A 24,369-nucleotide genomic window follows, 5' to 3' on the forward strand; every position below is an offset into this window, starting at 1 on the left:
ATGCTACGAAATGTTGATTTGCACGATAATATACCCTATGCAAAATATTAGATCATTCGAACTTCATTTACTGGTGTCACAAACGTTGAAATAGAAAGTTTTTTTGAAAAACGAAAAACCACCGAAAATCGAGGTTTTGAAAAACAAAATTTTGGGTGCCAAGTGTCTTAAAATTGCATTACTCGACAAGATTTACAGTTATCTCAAAAAAATTTTTTTCTTCAAAAATCAATTTTCCAGAGGAAAAACGACCAAGTGCCAAAAAAAACATTTTTTGAAAAACATTTTTTTTCGAGATAACTATAAATCTCGACGAGTGATGCAATTTTAAGACATTTGGCATCCAAAAATTTTTTCAAAACCTCGATTTTCGGTGATTTTTCGTTTCTCAAAAAAACTCAAATTTAAACGTTTGTGACACCAATAAATGAAGTTCTAGTGAGCTAATATTCTGCATAGGGTATATTATTGTGCAAATCAACATTTCGTAGCATGTTCCGAATGAAAAATCGAGATAAACATTTATATTAGCACCCTAACATACTCTTCGTTTCGCATGCCGGAAAAAAAACAGTCCCAGAGTGCCGATTTTTGACAAAAAAAAATTCGAGATGACACTAGATCTCGACGTTTCATGCAATTTTAAGACATTTGGCATCAAAAATTTTTTTCGAAAACCCCGATTTCCTTTACTCCAGCCTTGGGAGATTTTTCGATTTTCAAAAAACTCAAACTTTAACCGCTTTGCGCCACTCTCCCTTAAGTCCGATTGAGCTGATATTTTGCATAGGGTGTTTTTTCGAGGTGGTGAACATTTTTTATGAGGTAACTTTATGAAACTCGAGATGACCCTTTTTATTGACACCCTAATACTCCCTCATAAACAATCAGTCGTAATTAAAATTGATCATATCAGAATAAAGATTCTGATTTTAAGTAGCTTCCATCATAACTTGGTACAGTTTCATTAACATCGAAACAGGTCGCGTCAAAATTTACTGTTCTTCAGCTGATTTGGCGAGGATTTGCTTCATATAAGAATACGTTTGAAAAGAAAACCTAGAACAAAACTATTTAATCAGATCAATTTTTCCACCAATGAGCAATACTTAACCTCTCATACAGGAAGCGTGAACAAATCTCCATCCAAATCGAAAATAGTCGAGTTCTATATTAACTCGGTCATTTTATTCCATCATTTGGCTCAATTAATCAAACGATGACAAAGTGCCCAATACATAGGATGTGTTTTGACGATGTTACACAAAAACACTCGATCGGAAATTCTCCTTCAAACGTACCGCCAAAGATTCGCTCCTCTCGAACAAAGTGCGCACTCCAGTGTCAAGTACAAAAACAAAGCATATCACTCTGGCTCTCGGCAATTTAGCGAAAGGTATGTAGTAAACCTAATGGGAAACGACGTTTCAATTCGATGGGAGGTCCTGAGCACAATAAGCTTACTCTAGGCACACACACACACACACACATACACACTCTAAACACTCACGCTTCCGGCAAGCAACATTGCCTCTTCACAATGAACGGGGCGCACTCGAGAGCATGTGGCGTGGGAGAAGCCAACGTAAAAGGATTTTCTCTACCAACACAACAGGCGAAACGAGCAAAAGTTTGTTTTCTTTTGTTTTGTTGCTTTTTCTTCCTCCCAGGCGAGCTGTGATTTTATTCAGCCTCACCTGTTTTCGATTTTCCGTACAATTTGTTTTGGTTTTCATTTTCAGCTGATTTTCTTGTGTGCTGTTTTGACCTTTTAATTGTTTTAGATGGCTTTCGAGTTACAGTGAATCATTTTTGGTTCGTTCTTGGTGCGCCTCTTCTCGCACAAGAACATTATTCCAGTGTTTTGTTTTTTTTTCATTGTTTCAGTTTTCTTTTGGGAAATTGTTATACCGTTGCAGTTTTTTTTGTTGCTTCTGCTGTTGTAACAATTAAGTGTTTTTTATATATATTTGAGTTACATCATGTAATAAATTGCATTCCATAGTGGATAGCTTAATATAGTTTTCATACAGATACTTTATAATGAAATCATGCTGTTTCTCTTTAAAGTGTATCAATATTCTATCTTGGATAATTACATATGCTGTATTTCATTAATATTTTCAATTAATAACATTTTACTCATCGCATTAACAAGACGATTATATGTCCCATCAATTGTTTCTTGAATTATTCATATTCTTCCTTGTATGAACAATTGTTTTAACGACCACGCTGCTGCTTTCTTAAAATTATGCTCTTAACGTTAGTTTTTGCTTCATTATTTAGTTTGCTCAAGTATGCTCTGTTAGGTAAAAGATACAGCTGCATGCTGCTGTAAATTTTTGTATCTCTCTCGCACGAATTATTGTATCTCTCAACTTGTTTGATCCTTTCATTTCTTTTTTTTTTCTTCTTGAAAGTCTCAAGTGTCCACCTCAAAACTTGGACTTCCTAACGTTTATCAGTTTTGCATGAGGTTATCCTTAACACTAGGTTGTTCAATGAGCTTCTCCACAGTGAAGAATTATAGTTTCGTGGTGAAACTGATTATATGCTGAGTATGAATGATCATTTAGTATAGTTATGATTTTCTTAAACATTTTGTTTTTTTTTCTGTAACAACATTGATTAGTTTTTCATTTCTTGTTTATCATTTATATAAGTGACATTTATTTTTTTTTACACTTTTCCAGATGTTACTCCCATTTACTTGATGTATTTTCCGGTTTTAAATCGAATTAGATCCAAATAGTGTGTTTTTGCTGTTGACATATTGAGTGCGCGGTGCGATGAGATGTTGTTCACTGCACACGCACTAGATGAAATAATGTAGCTGTTTTTATGCTCTGATAATAATCTAATCAAATAAACAATCATACTCTACTACATGCTTGCATAAATATTGGCATTCTTGTTCTGAAGCGTGGCCCGTCCAGGCTCCTACAGAGCCGGACTGCGACCAAAAACCTTGGTTCTCTACTAGTGTTCTTATTTCAGCACAACCTTTTATGGGAAATTGGTACCGTTCAACTGCAAATGTAGAACTATTTTATTTTTTTTTTCTTGCTTCGAACAAAGATTAACCATGTAAAACTACTACATATGTTTTTCTGTTTTCAGTAATACGTGTGTTTTTTTTGTTTACCATGTCACAAATACATAATTGTTAAGAAACTTGAAACTCTAATTCCACTAACATACATGTATGATCTTAAATTTTGCATATTAATATCGTGCATGTTTAATATTTTCTTTTTAATAATTATATTTCATTAGGATTTGCAGTCCTGCAAAGTTTTTTTTTCCAGCTATTGTTAAGTAAAATCTGTGGAACGAAAGCCAATCTGGTTAATAACTGAAACTCGAAGCTAACAAAAAAAACTCTATTTTGGATATAAACTGTAGCGAGCTGTTTTTTTTTCTGATCTTTCACGCTTCTATTAACAGGCCTGTTATCCTATTTTACTCGCTCTGGACATTGCAATAATATTGGTAATAATAATAACGCATACAATTTATTTCAATCGTGACACTATATTCAACTGCTTCCAATAAATTAACACAAACCGATAATCAATCTAATTCATGCTGTTTTATTCTGCTCTAAGCCATAACCTATGATCGAATGGTGAAAAAATAAACTGCTCGTCCCTTCTGGCTGGCCACCAATTGATAATCATTTCAGTTTCCTACCTCCAAGCTCCGCTCAAACCTTCCCTCCCTCGTCGGACGACGGCTCTGAAACCTGTGCCCTGAGGGCGTCTCGAACGAACTGATCGACCGGGAACAGCGGACCGTGGCCGGGCACGATGTAGTCTGCCATCGCTGCAAGCTTGGCACGGTTGCGTCGCTGTGCCGTGGGATCCTCACTTCCGGCGTCCAGCCAAAGGCTTTCGTCAGTGATGTCATCACGCCGTTCGAACAGATCCCCCACGATGGCTACCGTTCCGGCCGGGGCCAGCTGGCTGCGCTTGATCAGCACCGAGACGCAGGACAGCGTGTGGCCAGGTGTTGCGATGACCTCGATGGTATCCGTTATGCGATAGGGAGCTGCAAGGAAGGTAAACATTTGTGCGTGAGAATATGATGACCAGTGGTGTCAACGTTAAGGAAAAAAGTTTCGAATTCAGTTCAAAAAGGTGTGACTCAGAAACAAAGGCTAAAAGTGATGGAGAATGATTTTTTCCGGGGAAGCTGAAAATACCTATTTAACGCAGGATGGCAACGACTGGCAGGGTTCTTTTACGTCCCCCACTAAGGAGGTAAGTTCCGATGTGAAGTACACCACGTTCCCAAAGAAAGTATTTCTGTAAATAACCATCAGCTAAAAGGATGGCAATGCTGCTCTTCTTTCGTTCGAGACATGCAGTGAACGGGGAGATGTACACCAAAGGTGCCTGCCGGAAGTTGGGTACAGATTTCTTGGGTTTCATACAGAATACACAGATTTTTTTAAGAACGTTCTAATGCTAATAATATTTTTCCCCATCTCACCCATTTGATTCATGTAGATTTCGAATCTGTTTAAACGAGAATAATATGTTTTCGACATTTATATGTAGTATGATGTCCTACATTCTTCTACAAACGTCTGCGTTATTGATTAGCGTTATTTATAGAAATAAAAATGGAACACCAAATGTGTTAAGCGCAAAATCCCGAGTATGGGATGATCCGATTTGAGCCGGCTTTATTATTCTTTATTTGTCACTGCCCGTAGAATTTTCATTTTTCAAACTTTGAGAGAAGGTTCGAATGAAATGAATTTTATGTTCTTGAATGACATCAATGTTAGTTTAATTGGATATCGCGTTTGCGGAATTAAGCCGCGTGTTCCGTTGGTGTGAAGCGAAAATGGTCTGCCATGCAAATGAAACACAAATTTCTGCATTACTCGAGAATTAATCAAGCATATGAAACCAAATTTGGTCTGTGGAAGTTTTAGAGTGCAATAGATGATTTTGATGGTTAGATGCTCCTCCTCCTTTTCTTAGGGGAGGGGACAGCGACACCAATGAAACACAAGTTTCTGCATTACTCGAGAATTAATCAAGCTAACGAAACCAAATTTGGCCTGTGGAGGTTTTAGGGTGCTATAGATGATTTTATGGTGGTTAGATACTCCTCCTCCCTCTGATAGAAAAGGGGGGGGGGGTGGTTAGGTTGGCAAATTTGACATGCGAAGGTTATAGGGGACACAACACGTTTCTATGACGAATAGACACTCCTCCCATCGCTCTGAGGGGGAGGGGGGCAAAATGAAGCATACATTTCCGCAAACGGAACTAAATTTGGCACGTGGAGGTTTTATGGGGAAGAAACATTTCTAAGTTGGTTCGACACTCCTCCCCTCTCTCTTAGGGTGGGCTTTCATACAATTGAAAAACAAATTTCAGCATAACTCGAAAACTAATCAAGCAAATAGAGCCAAATTTGGCATGTGAAGATATTAGGGGGCACAAAACTTTTCTATGATATAGACACTTCTCCTCCCTCTCTGAGGGGAGAAGAGGGGAGGGGTCTGTCTTCATTCTATCATATTTTCTGTATCAAAAATTTATTCCATGTAACGGAGAAACGTGTTATTTGCAAGTGGTTGAAAAATCTTGAACGTGTCTGAAAATAATCTGATATTATAATGATGAATTTTGGTAGAAGTACTAGGAATTTTTGAGTTAAAGATTAATTCAACGAGATCGATTAGAAGATCAATCAATGAACAGTTCTGCGATTGAACCCATGAACTTGCTCATAGTATGGAAACATGAATGTTTGAAAGTATTGATAACAAAAAACAAATTTTGGGCGGGACGAAGTTTGCCGGATCAGCTAGTTGCATATAAATCACGTAAAAGCATCTAAGTATCTAAATCTGTAGAAGTTAGACTCCATTCTGATCTTGAAACTCGACTTCTGATTCGGTACGCATAATTATACGATTCTAAATGCGTTATTCAAATATCAACGAAAATGCACTTTTTACTTTCATAATATTGGGTTTTGCAAATGTCATTGGACGTTATTCTGAAAATAGTATGAAGCGAATAGTTTCAAGGTCCAACATCTTGTTGAATTTTTTGACATAATCGTTTTCAATATCTCAACAATTTTCTTGACAATCAGTTGCAAAAGTTTGTTTTCTTCACATTCATCTTCCGAACTAGAGAAAAAGTTCGTCTCCTACGTGTCGTTTCCAATGTTTTGTACCTCATTATCTGTGTCAAATACATTATAAACTATGCTCACTCCCCACAATTTTTCTCATCATCTATGGCAATGCGTAGTTCGCTGATATCATCATTCTTCCAACTACTTCCTTTTGACATCTTAGGACTAAATTTTAGAAAGCCAATAATAAAATACGGGGGTCTTCGTAGCCACATTGGTTGCGCGTTCGCTTACTAAGCGATCGATCATGAGTTCAAAACTCAGGGCCCTCAATTGATCATCCTTGTATTGTTATAGAATAACACGGTCGAATAAAGATCTCTGCTCTGCAAGAAACATCGGGCTGTTGGGCTATTAACATATCAAGGACCGCGTGTTCTGGGGCAAACTTGAACGCTTCATTTGTTTGGATTCCACGAATCAGATCGTTTCCTTCGATATGGATGGGAAGAAGGCGAGCCATCGGTAGGCCTTGTTAGATTTTTGGCAAACCCAGGATTCAACCTTGAAGTGTAGAAAACATTGGTTATTTCGTGTTCTATCCATAACAGACGGAACGCGAAATACGAGTAAACTCTTGAGAGGTTCGCAATGTGTTAATAACCTACCAATGATCAATATCAACTGTCTCCGTTGTTCGATCTGCTGAACAATGGATAAACGGAAAGAATACGCCTAAATTGCTACTACCGTGTGATTTGCCATAATGGAATGGAACAGAACAAATATCCTTACGTCTAAATGGCTACTAACTACTGTTTAAATTGCAATTTATAGAAACCATAAACATGTAGAATGTACACGATTAAAACCCGGATCTGTTACAACTAAAATGCTAATGAGCCTAAGAAATACACAAAAGGGACAAAACTATAATAATAAATTATAAAAAATACAAAATACAAAAATTATTACTCACTATCTTAATTTATTTATTACCCAAGTGTAAGAGATAAATTTCATTTTTACAATCGGGGCACAAATATTTGTACAACATCAGTAATCGAGTTTACCGAATTTACGATATTTTACCTCATGGTTCAACCGCGGTTGACGCTCTATATCCAGTGAACTAGTGCATCAGTAATGCTCGCAGCTGAAGGTCTACCAACAGACACAAACCTTTTGCGTGAAATTTTCCTGGAAGTACACGGAGAGCTGGGAGTTTCACGCATTGACGCCTTGGCAGACCTCACATCACACCGAGCATTCCTGTCCAGTGAACACACGCAACGGCTACAACATGCTAGGGAAGCATCTACAAAGTTCTACAGTCCGCTAAATTTTCAACGACGTTGACGCGCCCCTTAGAGGGAAATAGTAGTCGAAAAAATCAAAACAGTAAAGTAAGTAGAATTAGTCTTTCAAAAACTTCTCCGCCTTCTCAACAGAATGCGACTGAAATGTTGATATACTGTCAAAACTTCAATCGCATGAAAAGCCCAGCAAAAATGAAGGAAACTCATCAAAATCTTTTACCCGCTTCTCTCAATGTAATTCTTGCAACTGAAACTAACTGGGACGAAAGCGTAAGAAGCGAAGAAGTTTTTAGAAATAATTTTAACGTATTCCGGCACGACCGCAACTTATCGTTATCTCAGAAGAAGTCTGGAGGAGGGGTCCTCATTGCCATTAATGCAAATTTCACTTCTGAGGAACTTATAACCGAAAAACATAAGGAATTTGAGCATGTATGGGCAAAATTATCTATAGCTGGCGAAGTACACATATTTGCTTCTGTGTATTTCCCACCCGAACATGCAAATAAAAAGTCGTATGAATTATTTTTTCAGACGGCAAATCGAATTGCAGAAACACCAGAACCAGAAGTGAAATTGCATATCTATGGCGACTTCAATCAAAATAAAGTAGACTTCATTCCCGATAATGATAATGAATGCATTCTACTCCCAGTCGTCGGGGATAATGAAACCCTACAATATATATTTGACGAAATTGCACATCTTGGTCTTAACCAAATAAATCATGTAAAAAATTTCCAAAAATATTATCTAGACCTATTATTCACTAACATCACCGACGACTTTTGTGTGAATGAGTCCATGACTCCTCTTTGGAAAAATGAAAAATTTCACACAGCAATTGAATACTCAATCTTTATACATAATAGACAATTGCCCATCGACTGGGAGTATGAAGAAGTACTGGAATATAACAAGACGAACTTTGAAGCAATCAAATGTAGCCTACAAGCCATAGAATGGCAAACTTTATTAAACAGCGAACGAGATGTCAACTTAACTGTACATATTCTTCACGAAATTCTGAATAACATAATATCAGAATTTGTGCCGAAGAAAAGAAGACGAAGAAATTTAACCAGCAAATATCCTATTTGGTTTAACGTTCAAATAAGAAATCTAAAGAATAAAAAACAAAAAGCACATAAAAAATACAAAATGGACAAAAGTCATCAAAATTTGCTTGATAATCAAAATATTTCCCAAGAATTAAATTTTGCAATTAAAAGTGCACACGAAGAGTACAATAGAAAGGTCGAAACTGAAGTCAAATCATGCCCGAAGAAATTCTTTAATTACGTAAAGTCTAAGCTCAAAAGCAATAACTTCCCATCGCAGATGCATCTCGATGAGGATGTGAGGAATTCTTCGAACGAAATTTGTAATCTCTTTGCAAATTTCTTTCAGGAAGTATATACCACATTTTCCGAAGAAAACCGCGATCGGAACTACTCTTCATTTTTACCGGATTATCCAAATGACATATCGGTGAACTATCTTTCACAACAGGAAATATGCCATGCACTAAAAAAATTAGACGGAACAAAAGGACCAGGACCTGACGGAATAGCACCTATATTCCTAAAGAACCTGGCTGAGGAACTCACCCTTCCCTTACATTGCATTTTCAATATGTCACTACAAACTGGAATATTCCCAGAAAAATGGAAACAATCTTTTTTGGTACCTATCTTTAAATCAGGCGCTAAATCTGACGTACGTAATTATCGTGGAATTGCCATTATCTCTTGCATTCCTAAACTATTCGAAGCAACAGTCAACGAAAAAGTCTTCCAACAAGTAAAGAATAGAATTACGTGTATGCAACATGGCTTCTTCAAAGGCCGTTCAACTGCAACTAATCTGTTGGCTTTTGTGACTTTTATTTTGAATGCAATGGAAAATGGCAAACACGTAGAAACTCTTTACACTGACTTCAGTAAAGCATTTGACCGCATCGACATTCCATTACTACTCTTCAAATTGCAGAAAATAGGAATGGAACAAAGACTCTTAAACTGGCTCAATTCTTATCTAACAAACCGTGAACAAATTGTTCATTTTCAAAATTCTCTTTCAAATCCAGTAAAAGTCACTTCGGGAGTCCCACAAGGCTCTCATCTTGGTCCTCTTCTTTTCATTCTGTACGTTAATGACATCTCCTTCGTTCTCAAGCGTATCAATGTTGTTGCGGCACCGGTGACGTCATAGACACAGTGTACCTGTTGCAAGTAACCGATTTGGACTTGTCAGACAGGGATAATAGATGAAAAGAAAACAAACATTTTAAAAAGTAGTTAATAGTGAGAAAAGGATTGAAAGGATCTATTGAATTTGTATTGATTGAACTGAACGAAGATACGAGAGTAAACTATTCATGTAAGCAAAAATAAATAATTGTTACCTAAATTAGTTTCAATAAATATATATTTTTGCAGTTTTGAGCTGCTAACAAACAGCTGCTACAAAAACGGTTTTCTTATAAGTGATCCGAACAATCTCAAAAATGAATATATCCAGAGGAGACGGATCTAACCTCAATCCGGATGTGACACAGTATAACTGTCCGTTGTGTACCCGTCCGGATCATGATGAGAAGGAAATGGTGTACTGTGAGGATTGCCAGAGATGGTTCCATTTCAGTTGTGCCGGAGTTGAAGCGTCCGTTAAAGACGATGAGAACTGGAGATGTTCAGCATGTCGTGGAGAAGATCCGGCTGGCGGTGATTCGGAAGATGATGATGTTGTTTCCGTTGAGGAGAGTATTGAAGATCAAGCCAAAGCCAGAAAATCGAAGAACAGTGCGAAATCTACCTCGGAAGACGATAAAGAGATTGCAGAGGCAATGGAGGCGATAAAGAAGGGGAAAAAGCGTTTGAAGAGGAAAATGGACCAGAAGTTGGCATTAGCTAAAGCGAAGTTAGAATTGGCGAACGAGGAGATGGAAATGCAGTGGGCTTTGGACAAGCAGATCCTGGAGATGAAGATTGTTTCAGAGAAGAAGTTTCAGAAGAAAAAGGAAATGGATAAGAAACAGCTGCAGAAGGAACTTGAAGAACTGAGTGAAAGCAGAAAGCGAACAGAAATGGAAGTGGAGAAACTCGAAAAGAAGAAGAAGCGCGATTGTCTGAAAGAAAAGGAATCTGGAGAGAAACTTCCAGTGACTTCTACACCGATTGTCGATCCGAAGCCGTCCACGTCAAGGGATGGATTAAAAAAGAAAATCACGAAAATCGAACCGATATCGGTGGTGAAGCAACCGGCGATGGAAAAAAAAAAGAAATGTGACAGTGAGAATGCTAATTCGAAGATGAGTTCGCAAGATGAACAGTCGAGCGATTCTAGCGAGGACAGTAGCAGAGGAAGTTCTGAAGAGGATCAAAAGAACAAGGATCGGAAGAAGAGTAAGCAGAAGATGAAGCAGGATGAAGTGAACCCAACAAAGGCGCAAATTTCGGCACGGCAGTTCCTTTCGCGAAAGTTGCCAACTTTCACCGGTCGACATGAGGAGTGGCCAATCTTTTTAAGCAGTTTCAACACCACGACTAAGGCTTGCGGATTTTCAAATTTAGAGAACCTGGCTCGTTTGCAGGAGAGCTTGAGGGGCCCTGCACGGGATTCAGTTTGCAGTCGACTGTTGTTGCCGGAAGCGGTACCGCAAATCATCGAAACATTGCGGATGCTGTATGGGAGGCCGGAGCAATTATTGAACGCGTTGCTGGTGAAAGTGAGGAAGACAGATCCACCGAAAGCGGACCGATTAGGTACGTTCATCAGTTTTGGGATGGTAGTTCAGCAATTATGCGACCATCTTGAAGCAACGCAACTCAATGACCACCTGGTAAATCCCTTGCTGATCCAGGAGCTGGTTGAGAAGTTACCTCCAGGGACGAAAATGGATTGGGTTCGGTACAAAAGGCTACAGGGTAGAGTCACACTTCGGACGTTGGCTGATTTTTTGTCCGAACTGGTGTCTACTGCCAGTGAAGTAAGTGGAGTCGTGGATGCATCATTAAATCCAATCGGTAGTCGTGCCAGCAAGATCAGAGGCGGAAGATCGAAGGAATATGAAAGTCACATCAACGCACACAGCGAAGAATTGTCGAGAAAACCGGAATACCCAAGAACACCGTGTCCAACGTGTGGACGCACAGACCATCGACTTCGGAACTGCGATGAATTTCGAAAGATGGGTGTTTTGCAGCGACTGGAGGTTGTCGATCGATTTGAACTATGTCGATCATGTCTGAACGCGCATGGGAGGAGCAGATGCAAAGCGAACATTCGGTGTAAGGTCGACAGGTGTCAAGGCCAGCACAATACAATGCTTCACCAACATTCAACGGAACTGCGTTCAAACTGTAATGCACACAGCGCAAGTCAGCAGGTGTCGGTAATTTTTCGGATGATTCCAGTAACACTGAGCTACGGAGGAATGTCCATCAACACCTTAGCTTTTCTCGATGAGGGTAGTTCTTTCTCGCTGGTGGAATGTTCTATCACAAATATGTTGAAGGCGACTGGGAAACCACAGCCCCTACGTGTTACCTGGACCGCAGGGATGACGAGGCTAGAACGGGAGTCAATGCTGTTGAATCTGACGATTTCTGCTGTCGGTTCGAAGGAACGGTTTTCGATGGAAAAGGTCCACACTGTGGAGGAGCTGAAGTTGCCGGTGCAGTCTCTGAACTACCGGGAATTGGCGGAGAGCTATAGCCATCTTAGAAATCTTCCGGTAGCTGAGTATCCAAATGAGTCTCCGAGGATTTTAATTGGTTTGAAACATCTACATTTATTTGCACCCATTGAATCGCGAATTGGTCGACCAGGAGAGCCGATAGCCATTAGATCCATGCTCGGGTGGACGGTCTATGGTCCAAAAGAAGGAGGTAGCTTGCGAAGCTTGCGTATACGTTGGACATCATTCATGCACTGGTGTGTCCAATCAAGAACTGCATGATCTTCTCAAGTCACAATATATACTTGAAGAGCCGGGTGTAACAGTGGATGTTTTGCCAGAGTCAGCTGAAGATCGACGAGCTCGGGAGATATTGGAAACTACGACGAAGCGAGTTGGAGACAGGTTCGAAACGGGTATGCTATGGAAAGAGGATGATCCATCGTTTACAAACAGCTACCCAATGGCATCAAGTCGAATGAGAAGTCTCGACAAGCGCCTATCGCAGAACCCACAACTATTGGAAAACGTTCGGAGCCAACTCGTGAAATATCAAAGTAAGGGGTACTGTCACAGAGCAACTGTAGAGGAATTAACGAAGACTGACCCCAAGAAGGTGTGGTACCTTCCCCTCAACATTGTGATCAATCCGAAGAAGCCGAATAAAATTCGGCTTGTATGGGATGCCGCTGCTGCTGTAGAAGGTGTGTCGCTTAATTCGAAGCTGCTTAAGGGACCGGATTTCTTAACTTCGTTACCTTCGGTTGTGTGTAAGTTCCGACAGTACAGTATTGGATTTGGGGGAGACATCCGAGAGATGTTCCACCAACTGATGATTCGTCCGGAAGACAGGCAAGCTCTGCGGTTCATGTTTGATGGAGAGATCTACGTGATGGACTGCGCTATATTTGGAGCAACATGCTCGCCAAGCCAGGCGCTCTACGTTAAGGATCGCAACGCTAGTGAGTTCTTGAAGCAGTTTCCAGATGCCGTAAGTGCTATTGTAAATCGACATTACGTGGATGACTACTTCGACAGTACAGAGACCGTGAAAGAGGCGGTGAAAAGGGCAAGTGAGGTCAAGTACATCCATTCAAGGGGCGGTTTCGAGATTCGAAACTGGGTGTCGAATTCTCACGCAGTACTCCAGCAGCTAGGTGAGTCAAAAACGAACCAAATGGTCTATTTCAATACCGATAAAGCTACGGGCTCTGAGCGGGTTTTGGGAATCGTCTGGGACCCTCAAGAGGATGTGTTCACGTTTGCTTTGAAACTGCGAGAGAATCTGCAACCATGTCTGACAGGCGACAAGCGTCCGACCAAACGAATCGTTTTGAGTATAGTGATGAGTCTGTTTGATCCGTTAGGCTTGCTGACGATGTTCGTCATTCATGGTAAGATGTTGATACAGGACCTATGGCGCACAGGTTGTGAGTGGGATGATACGGTCGACGATGAGAGCTTCGAAAAATGGAAAAGATGGACAGCGCTACTGCCCGATATAGAACGGCTAAGAATTCCCCGTCACTATTTCGGTGCTGGTGAATTTCTGGACTACGAATCGTTACAGCTACACGTATTCGTAGATGCCAGTGCCGGTGCATATGGCTGCGTAGCATATTTTCGGTTGTTAGTAGATGGGATTCCGCGGTGTACCTTGGTTCAAGCAAAATCTAAAGTGGCACCGTTAAGGCAATATTCGATACCACGTTTGGAGTTGATGGCAGCGGTGATGGGAGCAAAATTAGCCGAAACCGTCAAAGCAAATCACAGTTTTTGCATCAACCGTGTTCAATTTTGGACGGATTCAAGTACGGTGTATTCCTGGATTGTATCGGATCACCGGAAGTACAAAGTGTTCGTGGCTTACCGGATTGGCGAAATTCTGAGTAAGACAAACCCAGCGAATTGGCGTTGGATTTGCACGAAGCTGAATATAGCGGATGATTTGACTAAATGGAAGAACGGAAAAAAAATTGAATCACATAGCCCCTGGTTCACCGGCCCTAAGTATCTATATGAAGCAGAGAATATGTGGCCATATCCGGAACCACCCAGACCAAACGTGACTGAAGAGCTACGGGTCAGCGCGTTGTTCCACAGTGTAGAGATCGCGGACCCTCTAATCGATTGTAGTCGTATTTCGAAGTGGAACATTATAGTCCGCACGGTGGCAAACGTTGTACGGTTCTTGTCAAACATTCGGCGTAAACAGCAGGGCTTACCGATCGAATCGTTACCAGTTGATCGTAGGATAGCACGGTTAGGTAGAGGTTCCGTAGCAGCAGTAAAACGTCCCTTGTCGACAGAGGAATACCAAGAGGCTGAGCGCCTTCTGTGGAAAATGGCGCAGGTAGAATCATTTCCAGATGAAGTGAAAACGTTAGTGAAATGCAGAGAAGGGAAAAGAATATCCATTGATCGTTCTAGCAATATTTTCAAGCTTTCGCCTGTGCTGGACGAACACAATGTGATGCGGATGGATGGTAGAGTACAAGAGGGAGAATTCATTCCATTTGAGTTACAGTTCCCAGTGATTCTTCCGAAAGGGCACCCAGTTACTGTCAGGCTTATAGAATACTATCATAATCTATTTGGTCATGGAAACCGAGAAACCGTAGTGAACGAGTTGAGACAACGTTTCTACATCCCAAGGGTCCGAAGAGAGCTAGAGAAAATCGGAAAAAACTGTATGCAGTGCAGAGTAAGAAAATGTAAACCGGTGGTTCCGAGGATGGCTCCGCTTCCAAATCAACGAACTACTCCTTACGTTAGGCCATTCAGTTATGTGGGAGTAGACTTCTTCGGTCCGATCAATGTGGTGGTTGGACGTCACACGGAAAAGCGTTGGTGTGCTCTCTTTACTTGCTTTGGAACGAGAGCTATCCACCTTGAAGTCGTACATAGTTTATCGTCGCAAGCGTGCCTGATGGCCATTCGTCGTTTTGTTTGCAGACGAGGAGTTCCCGTTGAGTTTTTCTCTGATAATGGGACGAACTTTGTGGGCGCCAGTAAGGAGATTATGAAGGAGATCAAATCTGATTGTTCCGAAGAGCTGACGAGTTCTAGGACCCGATGGAACTTCAATCCGCCATCAGCACCCCACTTTGGCGGAGTTTGGGAGAGGCTCGTTCGTTCGGTGAAAGAGACGATGGACGGCCGCAGACTGACGGATGAAATACTCCAAACTACATTAACTGAAGCAGAGGACATAGTAAATTCCAGACCCTTGACTTATGTTCCTCAAGATCCAGAAAATTCGGGAGCTATTACTCCAAACCACTTCTTGAGGGGACAACCATCAAGTGGAACAGAGTGTCGCAGGCTGTCGACCAATGATGCGGAGGCTCTAAAAAACAGCTACAAGAGGTCGCAGCTATTGGCTGACCGTATATGGAAGCGATGGTTGACCGAGTATCTTCCGTTCATCAACCGACGTGTCAAGTGGCACACTGAGCAGAAGCCATTAGAAGTAGGCGAAGTTGTGTTTGTGGCAGACGAGGACAACCGGAAGTGTTGGGTTAGAGCAATTGTGGAAGAAGTTATTCTTGGAGTTGACGGACGTATTAGGCAAGCAGTGGTACGTACAGCCAAGGGAACGTATAAGCGTCCGGTAGCCAAGCTGGCGGTGCCGGAGATTCGTATTGGTAAATCTGGCAAGGATCCTTCACCAGTGTTACGGGGAGGGGCTGTTGCGGCACCGGTGACGTCATAGACACAGTGTACCTGTTGCAAGTAACCGATTTGGACTTGTCAGACAGGGATAATAGATGAAAAGAAAACAAACATTTTAAAAAGTAGTTAATAGTGAGAAAAGGATTGAAAGGATCTATTGAATTTGTATTGATTGAACTGAACGAAGATACGAGAGTAAACTATTCATGTAAGCAAAAATAAATAATTGTTACCTAAATTAGTTTCAATAAATATATATTTTTGCAGTTTTGAGCTGCTAACAAACAGCTGCTACAAAAACGGTTTTCTTATAAGTGATCCGAACAAATGTACTTGTGTATGCCGACGACATGAAGCTTTTCGCGGAAATTGGAAATGAAAACGACATCGAAGCATTTCGAAACGAAATACATGTATTCATACTTGGTGTGATAAAAATCTACTAACACTGAATGTGAAAAAGTGCAACTCTATAACATTTAGCAGAAAAAACATGTACCAAAAATTGTAATATGTCTTGGAAACCAAAATGTAGAAAAATGTGAAATAGTTAGAGATCTAGGCGTCGTCCTGGACTGTAAACTCACATTCATAGAACACTACAACTCTGTAATAAATAAGGCGAATAGTGTGTTAAGTTTTGTCAAACGCTTCTCACATAACTTCCAGGACCCATACATAATAAAGCTTTTATATATTACATATGTAAGGCCTATTCTGGAATACTGTAACATCGTTTGGAACCCGTATATGGTCGTACATGAAGAACGCATTGAGTCAGTCCAGAAACAGTTTCTTCTATTTGCACTTCGTAAACTCAACTGGACCTCATTTCCACTTCCTTCATATGAAGCACGTTGCATGCTCATAAACATCCAAACACTAAAAGAACGCCGTGAATTTGCAATGCTTTCTTTTGTTAATGACCTAATTTTGCAACGAGTACAGTCAGCTGAATTACTAGAAAAACTAAATTTCTAGGCGTCAACTAAGAACGCGAAATTTGTTTCTAACCAAAACATCCAGAACAAATTATGCAAATAACGCCCCTATCAATCGCATGATGCGTATATACAATCAGCACTGCGAAATAATTGACACAACAATGAATAAAAAACAGCTAAAAAGAAACATGTACCGCAAAAATAATATTTAACCTAAGATTAGTGTATAAGTGTGTAGTCTACATTTGTTTGACGAAAATGAATAAATAAATAAATAAAACAAATTGAACATAGCATATAGAGTCTTCATAAATACTCATATATTATCCAGCTGCCAAAAGACCGCTCATGGTAGACAACGCTAGTGACATGTGAGCTTGAGCTTGAGCTTGGGTAGATTGTACAATTCGTAGTTGCTCTCCATGATTGACCTGAACCAACCAAATTGCACATAGAACACACAGAATGACGCTTGGGACTAGCAAAACATTCTCGTTGTTCAATTTACGGCGATTCGAGCTTTAAATGGTCAATAACGACGCCAGCCATGTCCTTACACCAGGGGAGGGAAAGGAATGTTAGTATGATATTCGCCGCCCGAAGGCCAGAAGGGTCGCCTCTATAGTGTGGTTCCCTAGCGTTTATCATGGAAGGGATAGTTGTTAGTGGGAATGGTTAAGAAAAATCAAGATTCACTGCGGTAAGTGATGTGATTCTAAAAACGCGAACTCCCAACTATTCGGCAAAATTTGAAGAAAATATACATTCTTATCGGACCGGTCATGCATTTCGTTATTCATCGTGCGTAGTATTTATATATTTTTCCTGACCCGAGAAGGTCATAGAAAACTCCTTTAAAAACTCTCAATCTATATATTTTTATTCAATCGCAGAGAACAAGACTATTTTTGGCAACCTCAGAAGATCGCTAGGAAGACCGAGGAAATTCCTTTAAACTCGCTAAAACTGACTATGTATTTCGATGTTCGTCACTTCTACTATCTTTCAAAATAGTATTCAATCGCGACAACCGAGATTTTTTTTAAACCTAAGAAGGTCTTCAAGACACTGCTTCAACATTACTCAAATAGACAATATATTTTTCAGCCTGGTCACCTAAGAAATTCCTTTAAAACGATAAGATAACCGAAAGTACTCTACAATGACTCGAATCGGCGACTAATTATATGATTTTTGTGCCTACTATTCTCTTGTTTTCTCAAATCGCGACTCTAAAGATTATTAATATTAAACTACCTAAGAAGTTTACCGAAAAACTCTATGATGGTTCGAATCGACGATATGTTATGAGATCTTTCGCGTGTAGTATTCCTCTATTATATTCCCTAAATGTTATGAATGGGCTACATTAAAAGGTAACCGAAAAAACTCCTCAACAATAGTTCGAGTCGGCGATATGTTGTGTGTTTTCGCGCGTAGTACTATATCACATGGCCCGACCACGAATGCCACCCCACGGTGAAAACGAACAGAAGTGTTGTCTACAATTAACCTAATTAACCTCACCGTGAAGCGACGCCCGTGATCATGCCCATATATTTAGAGCGCGACGCTGGATGCTTATTAAAAAGCTACCTAATATCTCTTTTAGAATCGTAGAAGCACACATCTAGATCAATATAAACGCTAACTACAGACAAATACATTACATTATCTAACAATGCGCCCAAAACCGTTTAATCGAAAAAAACAGAAAAACAGATGACTGACACAAAAATAGGTCTCCATCCAAACTAGTTGAAGAAAGCATATAAAATAAACTGGCGATAAATTAGAGACCGCGTATAGAACTCTTATTAAACACAAATATCTACAATAAATTACGAACTTAAATTCTCACAGATTTTTGTGCATTATTACGAAAAACAACTTCATTACGTTGAAATTAAATATCTAACATTCAGTTCAAAATTTTTAGATCTAAAACTAACATTTGGAAACCGAAAATTTGGAATTGGATTCGTATTTAAAACTAATAAACTAATGGCAAATAAGGAATGAATTAAACCTACATACACACTTAAAAACGCATACAAAAAAATTCAGATCCAGAAACTTCCACTAAAACCTTCCAATAAAAATCAAAAAAGAATTGTCTCTACCCCAAATTGTAACACGGACACTCTCCAAAAACAACCTGAAATGCTCAATGACATGATGATTCATTGATGATTCACGATTGATTCTTTACAGTAAACCTTTAGTTATATCATCAGCGCATCAAGCACTCCGAGCTACTCCTAAAGAGCGCCCGAAATATGAAATATGCCTAGCATTATTTTGCTAATCCGCGTTGACGCCATTGAGCTTCGTATTACGAAATGTGGGAGTAGACATGACAATATGGGCTTGCAGAAGAAATAAACACACTTCCAAAATAAAAATTAAGAATGAAAATTATTTTTTCCATATCAAATTAGTACTCTATGTAGATGAAAATCGCTTTTGCTTGCAAGTAGTGAAAAAATATCCTGCAAAAATTGTGTCTAAAGATAATTTTTATTATAATGTTAAGTGTTGGTGAGAATATCTGAAAATTCATAGAAAATAGTTTAAATTAGGATCAGAACAACGTACTTTTAGTAGGTAAATTTCCCCTAAAAAAAAATCATACAAATTTTAGCAATTTGAAACTGCCTTAGGGCCGACTAATTTGATTGAGAATAGTTGGCCTCATACAAACTAATGTCGTATACAGATGTCGATACCATTCCGCTGTCAACGCGAACACACTGGCTCAATGTAGCGTAGCGGCTCACTCACACACATACACTTTTCCGACACATGAGACATGAACATACATGAAATTGTCCGAGTCCGATTGGAAACACATTGGTATCACAAAAAATCCAGAAAAAAATAGACGAGGAGCTCGAACCAATGCTAAAACGCGGATTTATGAAACACGATTGCTTCGGAACTCCTCAGAAGCAGCACACAACCGACACTTCGCCATTTCCCTAGTGAAAATACGCTACTCCATGACAAGTCATAGAAGGAGAAAAAAATCATTCAATTTCTTAGCATTATCACACTGCTGCTGCTGCCAACAGAGAAATATGAACTCTAGACAACGCTAGCGACATGTGATTTAAAAAAAAAAACAAGAAGTGGGTTTTATCTGTGATACAACCGCAAGATAGACGTAGGACTACCGTCGGCTCGGTAATAATTTATTTGAAATTGCATCTGAATAAATTTTTGATGCATGAGTGAATGAATATTTCGAAAGATTGCTGAAATTTTTTCTTGTTAATGTGTGGGTGGATGAGTATAAGTATGGAATTGTTATTAACATAAAATTCAACTCTTTCGAACTTGTTGGTGGTCCCGAAACGAACCGATGGAATTTGAGTGGCACTGTAAAAGCAACTGAAGATGTTTGATACATGATTCACTTTTGTCTTCGTGAGAATAACACGAGATTTTTCATGATCACTCCATGCGCAGAATAAAAACTGAGGGCACCATTTCACGGTGAAAACGAATTAAACCTATAACCTTGCATAAAATTCATTTCGTTTTTATCGTGATGTTGCAATTTTTCATATGCTATTGGATTGCATCACGAGAACACTAGGTCGAATGCGTAAATGGGTGCGAACATTCCTTCGCTCGGAAGCATTCACACGCAAATAATTTTTTCATGACTGCTCCATGCGAAAGCAGAAAAGAAACTGATGCGAGTAAAAGTATTCACGCCTTGCGTGTGTCCGCTATGGTTTCCCAAACACTAATGCATGCGAGCAAAAGAAGTCACAGCTTGCATGTATTCGCTATTTCTCCAGGTGCCTAGATTTTGCGTCCATGTTCGGAAACACATTGCGATCACCAATCATCATCAATCAGTTAGATTGTTATGATTTCAATAGCTTGCTTTCAAAGCAGTTTTTAAGCTATTGGAACGATTTTTTGGACCAATAAGTGACAATCATATAATTCGTTGACATTTTATCTTTTGAATGAAGTGATTATTATACCACTCCATTCAGCCGGTAAAAAGGCATTAACGTTCAAAACCTTGCAGTCCAGTGGCCCTCTCTCGGTTTCAAAACTTTGAACTTACACCCCGGTACAGAAATGAAAGACATAGTCCTACGTCAAAAAACAAAGGATGAAGTGAGATAAATATTAAAAATTAGGTAGCTTTAGGCGTTGTGCACAAATTACGTAACGCGAGAGAGGGGGGAGGGGGGCCGAGTTTGCGTTACTAACTGTTTACAGGGCCTTTCAGATTAAACGCTCACGTAGAAAAAATCGAAAAAAAAATTATAAAATAATATTATGAAAATTATTTTGAAAAAAAATATAAAAATTCTTTTTCGCTCCGTCGATGGTAACACTGCATTCCCCACTTTGGGACGATACAAAAGTTCCTCCAACTTGCACATACTTGGAATGGATAGAGTATATATTAGGTTGGGGATCAAGTAATCCATTATTTTTGGGTGGAATTCAAAACTGTTTTTAATATGTTTCGGGTCAAATATGTACCGTATCTCGGGGTCTGCCGCCTCTATTAAATAATATGTTATATAACTTGCTTTGTGAGAAACATTTGAACTTTTCTCACGGAGATTCGGCAGTAAGTCGGGTCTCTTACATGGGACTTCCCCAGGGCTCATGTTTAAGCCCCCTTTTGTACAACTTCTACGTAAGCGACATTGACAATTGCCTTACACAAAATTGCAGCCTAAGACAACTTGCAGATGATGGAGTGGTGTCTGTCGTAGGATCAAACGAATCCGACCTGCAAGAACCCTTACAAGATACATTGAACAATTTTTCAACCTGGGCCATTGGGCTAGGGATCGAATTCTCCACGGAGAAAACAGAGATGGTGGTTTTTTCTAGGAAGCATAGACCAGCAAAACCAAAGCTTCAACTTTTGGGTAAACCGATCACTCATGCTATGTCATTCAAGTATCTTGGGGTCTGGTTCGACTCCAAATGTACTTGGGGGCCCATATTAGGTATCTGAGTAAAAAATGCCAACAAAGAATAAACTTTCTCCGTACAATTACCGGGGAGCCCATCCCGAAGATATTATTATGTTGTATCGAACAACTATTCTCTCAGTGATGGAGTATGGCAGTTTCTGTTTTCAATCAGCTGCCAAAACACACCTCATTAAACTCGAGCGAATTCAGTATCTTTGTCTACGTATTGCGTTGGGATGTATGCCATCAACGCATACCATGAGCCTCGAGGTTTTGGCAGGCGTACTCCCACTAAAAGATCGCTTCAATTTATTATCTCTTCGGTTCCTCATCCGGTGTAAGGTTATGAACCCATTGGTGATCGGAAATTTTGAACAGCTGATCGAGCTAAATTTTCAATCTGCACCTCCCACAGTCTTCAGAATCCTTGCTCAGTGTATATTGCTGAATTGGCAGCGATACACTGGGCGCTGGACAGCGTCGCCTCACGACCTGTTGAACACTATTACATTATAACGGATAGTCTTAGCTCTGTCGAAGCTATCCGTTCAGTGAGGCCGGAAAAGTACTCGCCGAGAAATTTTGAGTCTTTTATCCAGACGCTGTTATGTCATTACCTTTGTCTGGGTCCCTTCACATTGCTCAATTCCGGGTAATGAGAGGGCTGGCTCATTAGCAAAGGTAGGTGCAATTGAAGGCGATATTTATCAGCGTTAAATCGCCTTCAATGAATTTTATTCTTTAGTCCGCAAAAATACCATAGTTAACTGGCAACGCAAATGGAACGAAGATGAATTGGGCCGGTGGCTCCACTCGATTATCCCTAAGGTTAGCCTCAAACCATGGTTCAAAAGTCTGGACTTGAGTCGGGACTTTATTCGCACCTTCTCCCGACTCATGTCCAATCACTGTTCGTTAGATGCGCTACTCTTTCGTATTAATCTTGCCGACAACAATCTTTGTGTTTGTGGCCAAGGTTACCACGACATCGAGCACGTTGTTTGGTCGTGCGAGCTGTGTCTTGTCGCCAGATCGAATTTAGAAGACACCCTTCGGGCCCGAGGAAGGCAGCCCATGGTGCCGGTGAGAGACGTGTTAGTGTGATTGAGAGTGTGAGTGTGATCATTGTCAATATATCCTCATATCCCCTCCTTTTCATGAAGAAAATATGTCACCCTTCTAAACTCGAGTCGACCGCGAGTAATCGGTTTCCTATATTATTAACATTAGAATTAAGGAAAAATGTATATATATACTAGTAACAATACAGTAAGGAGTTCGGCTCCTTTAAACCTATGTAACTGAGCCTGTAAAAATAAAAGATTTAAATAAAAAAAAATATATGCACCGTTTTGTTGGAAAATTTGTTGCCATTCTAAATGTAGCCTCATAATGTCTTTATCATAGAGGTTTCAGTCCTCATTGGCGAGATTTTTGCAATCTTCTTTTGATCCCAATTTCTTATCACTCTGGAAATTTTGCATTGCGAGAAAAAGGTGGTAATCGCTTGGTGCCAGGTGTGGACTATATGGTGGATGCGTTAAAACATCCCAATCAAGCTTCTATTGTCGTTGGGCCTTGCGTTATCCTGGATAACGCAAGGCCCAAGGATAACCTATCCTGATGGAACAAAACACCTTATCTGTTGGTTGATTCTTGGCGTTTCTGGTCAATCGCCAGCTTCAAACGCTCCATTTGTTGACAGTAGAGATCTTAATTTAGTGTATTGCACTCAAATAAAAATTAGAAAACAAAAATTTTTAAAAAGTTTTTAAAAAATTTAAGAAAAAACATTTTTTCAATATATTGAATTGCACGTATTTTACTATTGCAGTATCGGCACCATAAACACCATTCACAAATTCAGCGGCCTGGCTTGCATTTTCGCATTTATAAAAGAAAAAGTATAAAGTGTACCGTTTTTTCTCTTTGTTGACCTCCATTGTTAACACCCTGTAACTCACAACTGAATGAAACAAACAAAAAACAGTTTTCTTAGTGTGAAATGTCACCTTTATAACGAGCCTGAACTTTAAATTGTATGATCGATATTACGTGAAATATTGATCACTAAAGCCAGCTATCGAGAAAATAATCGATAACTTATTCCCCAACCTAATATTATTATGGTAGAACTGGATGTGACCGATACAAATTGGTTAAAATTCTGAGGTAATATGACTCATAGTATTAAACTGTTCCACACAGCGCGAAGCTCATTATCGATTTAAAACCATAATAATATCAAACTACCTACCACCTTTGCCGTTTTCCTGAACATCCAACCCAAGGAAAACACTAGCACCACACAAATTGTTAATCCAGCAAATCACCAGCTTCCCATTCCTCCGATGCGAATTCGAACCATTCCCACAACCGGAAAAAGCATTTAGACTTCCGCGTTTCTTTCGCTTGTCGTTAAATATCCCCATATTTATTGCTTATATTTCAAACGCTATATAAAATTTTATGAGGTTCAATGCTATAAACGAATATTTATCTCTTTTCACCATCCGCACGGAACGCGGTTCGCCACCCCTAATTCTTTCTCTCGCTGTTCTCGGGTATTCTTCACGGCTCCCAGTAAACTCTGCACCGCACCGTCACGTTTATTTAACCCCATTTTCTAACAACGAGATAGTGTGGGCGTGAAACTACACAAAACAGCAATAACTAGA

General features: G+C 39.7%; 1 protein-coding gene across 1 annotated transcript in view; it reads right to left on the minus strand.

Moving 5' to 3' along the window:
* Positions 1–1,886: 1,886 nt before the first annotated feature.
* LOC129775141 (metallo-beta-lactamase domain-containing protein 1) overlaps positions 1,887–24,369 on the minus strand; it is a 249,371-nt gene continuing 226,888 nt past the window's right edge. The window contains exon 3 of the mRNA XM_055779481.1: positions 1,887–4,053. Within this exon, the coding sequence (XP_055635456.1) occupies positions 3,710–4,053 (344 nt within the window). The 3' untranslated portion in view covers positions 1,887–3,709. The remainder of the gene's footprint in view (positions 4,054–24,369) is intronic.

Source organism: Toxorhynchites rutilus, chromosome 3 (assembly GCF_029784135.1).
Source record: "Toxorhynchites rutilus septentrionalis strain SRP chromosome 3, ASM2978413v1, whole genome shotgun sequence".
Taxonomy (NCBI): domain Eukaryota; kingdom Metazoa; phylum Arthropoda; class Insecta; order Diptera; family Culicidae; genus Toxorhynchites; species Toxorhynchites rutilus.